We start from the raw sequence: 13,260 nt of genomic DNA, 5'->3' as shown, positions 1-13,260 counted from the left end.
GTCTATCAGTGGCATTGACGCTCGTGAGCGCTTTGTGCTACGTTTCCGCCTCAGAAAAATATGTAAGTATTTTACGTTTACAGTAACCTATGGATGCGCAATATGTCCATACTATGGGTGTAACGGTACATGTATTTGTATTGAACCGTTTCGATACGGGGTGCTAGGTTCGGAACGGAGGCATACCGAATGAGTTTGTGACGTGATGTAACCCTTACTTTTCGAGGCTGTGAGTCGATCGGGTTACAGTTTCTTTGTGTAGATTATATTTACTCTGTCTTCTCTACTATAATGAGGACCAACACGGACAGTATATAACCCAGAAACGTCAACGGCGCGACAACGTGGCCGCCACGAGAACGCAGTGAAACGCGGGCGTTAAAGTCAATCAGCCAATGCACACCAGTCGCAGTGCGGCCGCGTGTTAGACGCGTCCCAAAAGCAGCTCAACGCGACACACGCGAAAAGGCAGAGTTTATTATTTGACGCGACTGCGTCAATACTACTAGCTAGGGTCAGCAGACCGGAAGTCACTCGTGTAAAAATACGGTGTACCCGGTCGATTTTCAAACTAATATGCAATCGTAACCCGCTTTTTGAGTCTATCAGATCTCTTGAGTGGTAGATCAGGGCACAGTTGACTTGTCTTTGTTGATTTACTGCTGTCTTCTCTGCTATAATAATAACCAACACGGCCCAGTGTTCAATACAAAACCCTCCCACCACAACAAAATAAGTAGGAACTAATATTCACATAGGAACTAAAGTTATACAACATGAAATATACAATATAAATGAATACTACATCATATTTGTAAAATATAAACACATAATAAAATGATAGCCCATTCAGATAAAATAAATCGAAATGAGCTAAAACACCTGCAATTAAATAATAAGAATAATACACAGATCCTGCTTACAAAATTAAATTCATTAATTTCTGTGTGGCGCTTTAACTTGAGAAAATCCACCCACACAGTACTGTGCGATTGCCTGCTGAATGCTAATGATGCTAACAGCGCGCACGCACGAGGTGCATTATTATTTGAAGTGCAGTGCATTGTAAAAATTCTATGCGTCATCTTCGTTATGGATTAAAAAAAACAAAAACAAAAAACTTCGTCACGGATATAATTTAGGTTGCACTGAAATATTCTTCCAAATTAAAACAACGGTGAAAAAATTCAAGACTTACGACAGCTAATTTAATACTTTTAATACCTTTAATAATGGAAAACTAAATTCAATGCTTTTTTAATACTTTTAATAACCCGCGGGTACCCTGATATAATAGTTGTGTATGAAATTGGGTTGTACAGTTTGTACTATTGAGTATTGAATATGTGTATATTTCTGTGTTATAGTTTCACAATATAAAAATGAGTGACTTCACATAAAGGCAAGAAAGGAAAGAACCTTGTGGTTTATCGAAGTAAATTCAGTGTTAGCTGGCTGTCAGGCAGTGCACAAGGAAATTGTTGCATTGTTTTGGACAGTAAAAAGTGTAAATGAATATATATAGCTCACTATTTACGTACTATTTTCTAGATATCGTTTGAAATAGCACGTTAAATAAAAATTGTTCCTTTACACGCTTTACTTTGAAAATCACTTCAGTTCTCCTGTCGCAAGCTCGTGCCTGACTACGTTGGTGCGGAGCTGGAAATTGGGAGAGAAATCCACAGAAAGGTATTTCAAGTTAAAGAATGTGATTCTGGTTGCCTGTGAAAACGACCTTAATATTGACATTGACATAACGTTTAAGTTATTTATGGCGTGTGTTTGACCCGAATCTTGGCGTACTAGCATAGCATTTGTTCGTTGCTAATATCACTGGTTGTTATTTCAGATGAGTATTTTTAAGTATTAAGAAAAGATTTAAGTTGTCAACGGATGAGGGTCCCTGAACATACAGACTACAATTGTTGTGGTAATGTAGTACGTAGAAAAAAAAAAGGACTATGAGATGTAAGTTTCTGTTATCAGCTACGCATGTACCATAGCTGAGAGCTTTGACATTAGCCTGGCTAATGAAATATTTCAAATAGATATTTTTTACGGTTCTTCTTGGAAAAAATGAAAAATGAATGTGAAAAAAAAATTTCTCATTTGTAATGATATTTACAATTACACTCGGCAAATTTCGCTGAGGCGCGACATGTTGGGACTACCTGACTCCGATGTAGCCCACCACCACCACAGCTTCAAAAAACTCTAAGGGAAACCCTGGTGATGCATGCTTTTATTTTGGCGCAGGAAGCGTAGTGCAGGTAGTACTTCCGCACGGGACTAAGAGCGCATGTATACACAGAGAAGAATGTATTTGCACACACGAAGAAGAGCGCAAGCACGAACACGCGGAAGAGCCATTTGTGAGAAGCGAGAGGGGAAAGAGCTGAAAGCCTGCGCACACATTTTTTGCTTGTTAAGCACTCCAGAGGCAACACTTGTATATAACTTCTTTTGTACTGTTTAATGTGCGTTTTCGATTGTGGTCGTGAACTTGCGGCGAGTTGATGTGATTGTTTTTGTTGATGAGCGAACGCTAACTGATACATGCTAATCGTTTGTGTAGATTGTTATTGTTGTATCAGCAGCTAGTTATTGAAGATTAAACCGATTTAATTTCATTTTTATTTTTGTTTCATTCTGCAAGTGTTTATGTCATGAGCAGCTGAATAAAGTAAGCAAACCATACGGACGTCTGAGGTTGTCATTTCAGAGCTTAGCTCGCTGTCTAGCTAGGATGTAGCTCCAACATCTTGCCAAGAACAGTACAATGAAGTATAATACATATTTTTGAATAGTTATTTTTGAGATTTAGAGTTACTTGGGGGTACTTAAAGGGTTAATTCTGATTTACGCGTTAATTCGGGTTACGTCGCCAGCGTAGGAACGGAACTCATTCGTAACCCGGGGACTACCTGTATTTGTGCAAAGTCGTGCAATATATATGAGTTAGTTAACCATCTATATGAATGTATTTAATGTATTATTGTTTCAGGAGGGTATCCACATCATCTGTACATGAACTGTACAGTGGTACCTCCACTTACAAAATATATTGGTTCTCAAACAATTCTGGGACTTGAAAATTCTCTAAGTAGAGAGGCGTTTTCCATGTAAATGCCCTAATCCGTTCCAAACCCCCCAAAATAAACATGAAGCTTTTATAATGTATAAAAATGGATCAAAATATGTGACAAATATATGTTTCTATTAGATTATTGCACAATAAAAATAAAATCAGAGTAGTACATTATGTAAAAAAAACGAGTGAAAAATAAAAGTTAATACTCTCATGTAAAGCTGTCGGAATGCAAGGGGCGAATAAAGAAGACGCTTGGATACACACATACACATATAGTACAGGTCCCTCTTAGCCAATAGGATGCTAGGAATGCTAGGCAATAGCCAATGGCAAAGCAGCTATAATTATGTTACATTCAGTAAACTCTGGGCGCCGCGAGAATTTTGTATTTTTGTAACCTGAAATTTCTGTCATAACAAGAGGCAATATTTTCCCGTTGAGGTGTGTGTTAACCTGAAAATTCTGTATGTAGGGACTCACGCAGGTAGAGTTACCACTGTACTAGAAAAGAGATTCTTTTAGGTACGTAAATAAGGCCCACAGCTAAAAACATTATCACTACAAGTGTGTATTTCAGTGTACATGTATCTATTTGAGTGTCTCACCATGGCACTGATGGTTTCTTCCCAGTCAGGTCGCTCTCTGGGATGTATGTGAGCCAGTTCAGGCACAAAGTCGTCGTCCTCCAGATGCCGTCCGAGTCTTAGGCCCCTAAATGCATCAAACACAATTCAGTAATTATTTTGATAATTTACATTTCATCCTGAGAAACCCTAGACATTTTTAACTACACATTTGTCTGATGCTTTAATAACATTTACAGAAAGTTTAAGATCATTTTTTCATTCATGTATGCTAGGGATGTCCCGATCCGATCACATGATCGGAAATCAGGCTGATCACGCCATTTTTTTTAGGATAGGAATCGGGGGGAGGGGGGGGGTAATCGGGTTTGTAATTCAAAAAACATATTAGCAATATAGCATTAGCAAGCATTTTTAGTGATTCAAGTTATTCTTGTTTAAAAATAAATCACATTTTGAAGGCGGCACGGTGGGACAGTTTTTTATTTATTTATTTTTCAACAACACTTTTTATGGGGTCTCGGATCGCGACTCTGTAACAGCATATTCTCAAAATGAGGTGACTGACTCGGGTGCAAAAATATGCGTTCAGCACATCCGTAATCTAGGCATAACACTAATTAGACCATGAGGCATTGGTTTTTAACCTTGCTTTATAAAGGTACCCAAACCTGCATGTTTTGAATGCACATTAACCGAACCCTTCAGATTTAAATAGGGGTGCACGATATTTTTGCAAACAGATACCGATATCGGTATCGATAACGTCCTGCTCCTCAAGGCGGATACTGATACTATAACCGATAATATATTCTGTATATAATTTGTAAATGTATATTCACCTCAGTTTTTGAACACCTGTAGGTCAAAAATACTAGTGGTGGATTCAGCATAGATTTGCCTTTGACCTAACCAGAATTTTCACATTGACATGAACATTATTATAATGAACAAAACAAAGACAACAACAGTTTTGACTTCAAATAAAGTGTCCATATTCATTTTTTCAAATAAATATAATTTGAGTCAATCACAATCAGTCAATGTCATTGACAATGTGATCCCCTGAACAATGAGCAGTGAACTAAAACAAACAAAGCCAACAGGTATTGTGCTTTGTCAGCAGATAAAACGTTTGGTGCAACAGGAGAGGAGACTTTTGTGGTTGTAGCCCATGAAACAACTTTCTTAACCAGGCAATTATAGGACAGCAAGCCTATCAATAACCAAAAGGCCTCTCAATAACTTGAAACCATAACACTGTAAAATGCAAACATTTGCTAATAGCCATAATAAGGTTTATCACTCAGTAACAGTAACAAAACTTTGCATATTGGCAAAACAGGAGTGGAAACACACGTACACATCCCAATCCACCAACACCGTGCCAAAAACATTACTAAGAGTGTGACAATATCTCGATACAGCGATATATCGCGATATTTTGCAACCCGATGGGTTATCGATATGCTCCCGCCAAGAATCGATACTTTTATTTAACATATTGGCCATACAATGGAGTATGGATGCTGTAAACTGCTCAATGTTTGTTGAGCAATTCCTTGGCGGTCCACTAGGGGCGCTCGGGAGTGGCGGTGAGGGTAAAGTGCGCACAAGTTGTCTAGAGAAGAAGAGAAGCTCCAAGTGGGTTGAAAAAATAAAAAAGCTCCGTGAGAACGGTGGAGGGAAAAAATGAGAAAAATATTGCTACAAATCACACATGGGGACACACTTTAGATTTTACACCAACAAGAAAGGAAGCAAGGTGAACAAGGACTTTGCTGTATGCAAGAATTGTCTAAGAAAAATAAGTTTCACTGGGAGCTGGTGACGTAGTGGACACTGGAGTTTGTGAGCTTTGCTTTCATCACTTGAGGTAAGAAAGTTTTGCAATGTAATTGACTTTTTAATTTACATGTATTATTTTGATGACATTTGGTGTTGAATGATATAAAATAAACCAGGACCCTAAACTGGATGAAAATGAATATCGAACAAGCCCACATGAATTTACCGATTTATTTGAGAACCAATTTCCATCTAGTTTACTACACAAACTGTTATTACTGTCATTTTGATACAATAAGCTATAAAAATGGTTTGAATAGGTTCCAAGATATATAAAGTGATGTGCATGATAATTAATGTAGCCTACATATTAAAAATAGGTAATTATTGATGTAGCCTACATATTAAAAATAGGTCATTATTGAATTTTTAATTTCTATACATTCAATTCATATTTTTTTTAATTCAATACTTCCAACACAGAAAAAAAAATCAGGATTTCAACTCAAACGCTATGAAGTAGCTAATATTTTTTGTTTTATTTTGTTGTTTTTAAGGTGAGGAAGACTGTAACTGAGCAAGTCTGACATCTTAATTGCTGAAGCAGATAGCGGAAGTGCTCAAACCAAGCAACAAAGTTCATATACGAAGAAAAGACCCACCAATTTTATCATTGCCCCACTCCAAGCTCAACTGCTGACACCTACGGCACTTTTTATTTTTTTTTTTATCTCTCCAAGCGATATCAGTGGTCGTGGTTGGTTTCCTCTATATGTGCAGGGGCACAATTTGCAGTAGATTTATATTTTACAGCAATGTTGCACAGAAAAGGTGTCACTGTTTATTAAATGACTTAAACAGTATTTTTTTTCTATTTTCAAATATCTTTTTTTCGTTTCAACAGTTGTATCGTAGAATTTCATGTATCCAATTTCTGACCAATACATCGATAATCGCTGTATCGTGATATAATCGTTATCGTGAGCCTTGTATCGCGAATCGTATCGTATCGTGAGGTGCCCTGAGGTTCCCACTCCTAAACATTACACAGTATATTATTAGGCCTATTATTAATGTTATTGGACTTATTGGGATGACGTCATAATTCCTATTACTGGACCGATAAATATCAAACCGATAATTATGGTGCATCTCTTGATTTAAATGAATAAAAAGTAAAGCAATCATTTTAAGATTGGAATCAGGTATCTATTTAAGCTGTGTCTTAACATTCACCAAACCCCTTGAGGGAATTCAGGTAAAGAACTACTGCCTTAGGCATTAATATGTTTACAACACACAAACGGTGAATAAAAAATAGATTAAATTGCAAAGAGATATAGCTGAACTAAAGTTTAGTCATACAGTGTGTTCACAAAAAAACGCAATACAATCATCAGCAAAACAATTTTTTTCTGCCCACCCTATTCAAGGCTTGAAGCTGTGATACTTGAAGATGAAGACTGTATAACATTACTAAACTCAAAATTCTCAAGAAAACAACAATACATTAAATTTGTAAGTGCCTTCTGAACTCCTCTAGACATGTACAATAAGAAAGCAAAAATGGAAAAACTCATTTGCTGAAGACATCATTTGCATGCACCAAAATGAAAATTCTTGTCAGAAACTGAAAAAACAAGGCCAAAAACTGAAAACCGAAACACTGAAACAAATTATAATCATTATTAGGGCTGCAGCTATCGAATATTTTAGTAATCGAGTAATCGACTAAAAATTCCATCGATTAATCGGATAAAACAAATATATTTTTAGGTGAAGAGCAATTATAAATATACATGAGAAAACAAGACATTTCATCTAATTTGAACCATTTTCAGTCAATCAATGTCTTTATTTTCGATGTATATTGTTGAAAACAGCCAACAATTGCATCTCAAACTGGAATTAAAAAAAAAAAAAAAAAAAGACTAATTCACTGCTTTCACTCAAAAAACTTGTAGATCTTATTTAAAATATATATATATATATAGATATATATATATATATCTTACCTAAAAATGCCGTTACGCTTGATAATACACATCACTTAAAAGTTAGGATTTTTTCCCACGTGTTTCAATTGAATTCTATTTGTGTCAAGCCATTTTTAAGTTCTAGTTAAGTTTTAAGTTAGTCTAAACTGTAAGTCCTGATAGGATTTTGAGTTTTTCCAGCTAAAATTGATAGTTAGCATTATTAAGTTTTTATTTTACACCCTCATCACTCCACAACGCTATGTCATGTTAAAGCCTGTATGTAAGACACGCATCGACAGTGGTCATAATTAATAGAAACCTAGCCCTCCGCAGGGCTAACGTTACGTGAGCTAGTGACAGTAACGTTAATCTTATTTATTAGCGCTTAGCGCTCTTTATTAGCTCTTAGCGCTCTACTGCTTTAAGATGGCGGCTGTTTACTAACGCCGCCCAGAAGCGGCAGAGTCTGTCATTTCGCATCTAGTACAACATACATGTGATCTCTATGAGACGCATCAGACGCTACCTGCTACCAACGTAGCATCGTGCGGGCTAGTATTTAGCAACGTCGGCGTCGTTTGTAGTGGCTGTCGGCTGCAGTAAGTTTTCTTTTTTTTTTTTTTTTTTTTTTGCTTCTTCCTCTACGCACGTAACATCAGCGCGTTGTCCCGCATTAAAAGTAGTCCAAGCAAAACGTGATGCTTAGAGCTGTCAAAATAAACGATTACTCGAGGTGAACAAAATTACTCGGATCAGTTTTTAAACTCGAGTTGCTCGAGTATTCGTTTCAGCTCTAATCATTATATAATATTATTAATTCAATATAAGTAGATATAATGTGTAGAAAATACTGAAGAACACTGAGAATACTGTACATACATAAAGTATGTCCAAATCTAAACACATTATAGTATATACAAAACTTTAATGCATCAATTAAAAAAGATTTTAAAGGTTATAAAATTAACATTTTAATCGCGGGTTACGTTCGGGACATGAAAGCTTTCTGCTACGCCAACTAAATTAGTGTATCTATTAGCTCAGTGAACTGCTACCTAAATTGAGAAATCCGGTACACTGCCCGATTCCTGATCTAGTTACGGATAATCAGTTTAATCAAAGTTAGCCCTCAGTGTTTTCACTTTGTTTTGATAATAGGATGGATTGCCATAGTGTGCTACAACAAAGCCGCTATGCTAGGGCTAGCGCTGATAGCCGTTAGAAATGAGTATATCAGATGTTACGGCGGGACTTTTTAAGAGGACCCATTCAACTTCAAGCTTCGAAGGCAAGGTAAAGTGGATTTTAGTGGATTTTTTAACTGTGTCCTAGTTATTGACATTGATCACTTTTCTTTTTTTCTATTTCACTTTCCAATGTGCACCTTCTTTTATAGATACAGCTTATGTAACAAAAGATGTAAAAAGAATGTTCTAACAAGGACAGTACAGATGAGATTGGGCTAATGTGCTTTCAACATGATAGCAGCTGCATTTCCTGGCAATGACAGACATTCCTCAGTTTGACAAGCTTAAGCCTCACTCACCAGTAAATGCTTAAGAATTACAGATGCTAAGCAGAGAGCGACAACATTTCAACAGTGCCGTCACCTGCCCACTATCACCTTCTCAATTTTCATGAGTATTGGAATCCAAGACATTCCACGGATTCCTGAGTGAGAAGGCATTTAATAGAAAATTGCTTTGCCTAGGAGTTGAGGCCAAGGTTCCACAAAGGTGAGCTAGAATAGGGTGACCAAACGTCCTCTTTTGCCCGGACAAGTCCTACTTTCACGTAGTATCCTCGTCGTCCGGGCGGGTTTTATAAATTCATAAAAATATCCGGTTTTCATTATTTTTCACAGGACCAATTTGAAGACAATCCCTCCGGCCGCTGGGTGGCAGCAGTTGACATGGCTCCTACTAGAAGGGAAGGAAGGAGTAGTTCTTCTCGTTTTTGTTGACAGATTACCCCTATCATGAGGCATTACCGCCATCTACTGGGTTGACAATTTGGCCAGAACGCCTGCCCAGTTGTTAAGTTTTTAACGATAAATACGTAAATAATGGCAACTGTTGACTTCTGTCGGAGCTTTGACTGTAAAATCCAATTTGGTGCCGCATTGTTGCGCTGCCGATGATTGTAAACTTTTCTAGCAAAGTTTGATTTTTGCCTCAGCTAGCTATCAGTAAGCTAAACCATGATAGGCATTATGGGAAACATAGTTTTGAACTGCTAGGTCTGGAAACATGCTGGTTGAATAGTTTGTCAGTTTCGGTTATTGTTTGTGTGCAATCTAGAACATTGAATGAGAATATCAATTGAATGGGAATAACAATTTGTCAAGGACAATTGTCGTGATAGTAATTCATAAAAATGTTTAGTTGGCACATAGCCTACTGTGTGTATGTGTATTGACTGGACTACATTTCCATGGGTCTGCATTATATATACAGTGGGGAGAACAAGTATTTGATACACTGCCAATGCCAATGGTATATTAGGGGTGTAACAGTACACAAAAATCTCGGTTCGGTACGTACCTCGGTTTTGAGGTCACGGTTCGGTTCATTTTCGGCACAGTAAGAAAACAAAATGCAAAATATAAATGTGCTAGTTGTTTATTACACACTTTTGTGCTTTCAACAATTGGAACATTAGCCTACACTAGAGCAGGGCGGTAAACCGAAAATTTACCGTCACCGAAATTCTTAACGATGACCGACGTAATTTTGACCATGTCGGTAAATTCGGTAAATTAATAAAACAAGAAAATATAGTCTTTTCATCCCGCTTTGATTCTGTGTTGTCCGTCTATGTTCATTCCCCTTTAAGAAACCGTCAATGGACTTACGTAGGGAGTCACGTGATCATCAAGGAGCCAATCAAACAAAAGCCTAGTAAGCTAACGCTAGCAGCTAACGCTACAAGCAAAACGTGATGGAGTGTGGCTTAAGGGAGGTTCACCAAACTTTTAACCGACATTTAGTAGACTCTTGGTGGCATCCAGACGGGCTTTCACCCGCTGTCCTCCCTGCTGTTCTCACAATTTCCGGAGATGGTGCTTTCAGTGCTTTCTACTGGTAACCAGGCTAACGCTAGCTAGCGGCTAACGCTACAAATGAACGTGATGTAGTCGGATAGCGGCTCTAACTTGTCGAAACGGCTGAACTTAATGAGTGGATTGGGCACGGACTGCATCTAGCAATTACTATGTGGCATTATTTTGTATCTGTCTGTGTGTGATTCCTCTGATAGCTTTTGTGATGGTAAAGCATTCAGCTTAAAGTACAATCCAACGGCGAAACTTATAATGACCGAGAAATGGCCCCAGCTATTTTTCTGTATGTGCTTATTTCTGTGTCATTATTGCTATCATAAAATCTTAAGCGTTTCATTTGAAGAAGAGCAATATAGCTTTAATGTGTGTGTGTCTCTCTCTGTTTGTTTGGGGTTTCATTTGTGCGTGCATTTATTAAAAAATGCACTGGGGGGGACCCTGAAACCATAATGTAAACACTTGTATTTAATAATTATGTCACAGCAGCCATTAACAAGTTGTCTTTTTGAAGTGTACTGTTCAACCTGCAAGTCATTTGTGTTACAATGACATGTTTGCACAGGCATATTGATTTTGATAATGTACATTGTTCAAGTCATACACGCTGTTATAAATGTTCATACTTGAATTCTTATTGCTTACATTACATTTTTATAAACTTAATGTTTAGACTGCATGTACAATTGTTAAATACAGTATATGAAATTGAATGCTGGTAAATAAATCAACAAGAAACAGTTAATCTGTATTTCATGCATTGATTCAGATTTTCAAATTATATAACAGTACGCTTGGGCAAATTTATCGTCATTTATCGTTATCGAGATAAATCTGCTCAATTTATCGTGATACATGTTTAAGGCCATATCGCCCAGCCCTAGCCTACACAAAGCTAGAATTCTGCTCAAAAATAGAAAATACAATATTCTGAAATGTAGATATTTTGAAAAACAAAATAAAAATAACTTTGGCTAAGACTTTTTCTTTAAAATAAATATCTGATGTGCAAAATTGAACAGTTGCAACACTGAAGTGAAGAGTTGTTCCATCTATATTCATTTTTAAATTGAATTCCCCACCCAGAGGGCCAACCATCTTCCATGTTAACATTTAACCGTTACCCACGCTGCTCACTGCACTTCTGAGTGGTGCGACGGCCCTGGCCGTTTAATTGTTATCTGTTTTGAGACTGTCAGTCATATGATCGCCGCGTCCGCCAGCTGGCTGCCTCCTCTCCCAACGTGGCATACTCTAATTGACGCCGGACGGGCAGACGACGTCACCGCCGCTGACGGGCCACCCGAACTAGCCGCAGTCTGACATGTATCCATTATGCAGCGCTTTGTTTACATTTGCGGCAATAACAACAATACACGGTAATACGGTTCTGGGTAATACTATTAGGACGTTGTTTGAGCTTGCATACCCGCGTGTGTTGTATTGTGCCTGAGTCTTGTTAACCATGTAAAGGCAGCGTTAACAAAAGTCATCTGACAGCTCGTCATTTTACAGTCAACAGAGTTCGCAATTTTGCATTTGACAGCATACGTGCCGCGTACCTCCTCGACAGCTGTTTGCTCGCCATTCATTCACCTGTGCATTTTATCGCTATTTTGTTACACTCCCGCTTTTTCGGTGAGGTATTTTGTGTTCATTCGTTATTGGATTGTTTTTGTTCACCACTGTAAATAAGAGCACCGCAGCAGTAGAGGTAAACTGCCGTTTTCGTTCAACCCGTTTTGTTTAGTGTAGAAGCCAGAGTAGTGGCTGTATTGTTTTTTCTTTTATACGATCAGGGTTTACTTAGCGGGTGGGGTTCAAGTGTAGTTTCATTTTGTTTGTTGTTTTGGCCTGGGCTTACGCTGAAGCCAGCTTCTTCCGCATTTTGTATATTTTGTTCGACTTGTGTGAATAAATTTGTGTCCACTTGTAACTTGTGTGCGTGGCTCGTTTTATGCTAAGCCCTTAGCAGCAGTCCCTGGGACGTAACAGTGGGATTATGGGAAGCGTGAGCGGGCATTCCGCGCTTGCATTAAATGTGTCAAATATTTTAACGTGATTAATTCAAAAAATTAATTACCACCCGTTAACGCGCTAAATTTGACAGCACTTTACATTCTGTCAGAAACTCGTTCGGTACGTCCCCGTACCGAACCGAGGACCACGTACCGAAACGGTTCAATTCAAATACAAATACATGTACTGTTACACCCTTTATATTTTATATATATATATATTATATATATACATATATATATATATATATATATATATATATATATATATATTTTTTTTTTTTTTTTTTTTTTAAAGTCATTATAATTTATTTTTTTATTTTCAAACTGCATTTTCCCATCCAGAGTGAGGGGACACACTTTAAATATATTAAAGTGATATAGACATCTTTAATTGAACTTCGAGTAAAACTCAAGTATCTTGAGGCCGGGCTGAGTGTCCTCTTTTTTGGAAATCAAAATATGCTCACCCTAAGCTAGGAGTTATACAAAAATAAGAACAACATTTCATGCCATACAATTAATGTCAGTACTGTCTGTGTGATTGGGGAATGCCAGGTCTACTCTTTCAGCAGAGTTTGTATTCCAAAATTCCACCAAATATTCTGGAAATTTATACAAAATTCATGCATTCATTCATTAGTGCTTCAACTAGGGGCAGGGCGTCCCGTTCCTATGCGTTTGGCCGACCAAATGAGCCTGTTTTTTTCAATGCTGGCGATCTTGTGCCAGCTGTTCT

At 37.6% G+C, this 13,260-nt stretch overlaps 1 protein-coding gene across 3 annotated transcripts in view; it reads right to left on the bottom strand.

Annotated features, from left to right (window-relative positions):
• arhgap32b (Rho GTPase activating protein 32b) overlaps nt 1–13,260 on the bottom strand; it is a 232,415-nt gene that overhangs the window by 162,855 nt on the left and 56,300 nt on the right. For all 3 annotated transcript variants that reach the window (XM_057820954.1, XM_057820953.1, XM_057820955.1), the window contains exon 3: nt 3,700–3,805. In XM_057820954.1, coding sequence (XP_057676937.1) covers nt 3,700–3,805 — 106 coding nt within the window. The remainder of the gene's footprint in view (nt 1–3,699; nt 3,806–13,260) is intronic.

Source organism: Corythoichthys intestinalis, chromosome 18, assembly GCF_030265065.1.
Source record: "Corythoichthys intestinalis isolate RoL2023-P3 chromosome 18, ASM3026506v1, whole genome shotgun sequence".
NCBI classification, from domain to species: Eukaryota; Metazoa; Chordata; class Actinopteri; order Syngnathiformes; family Syngnathidae; genus Corythoichthys; species Corythoichthys intestinalis.
Note: the sequence above shows the minus strand (reverse complement) of the source record. Positions and strands in the feature narration are given on the sequence as shown.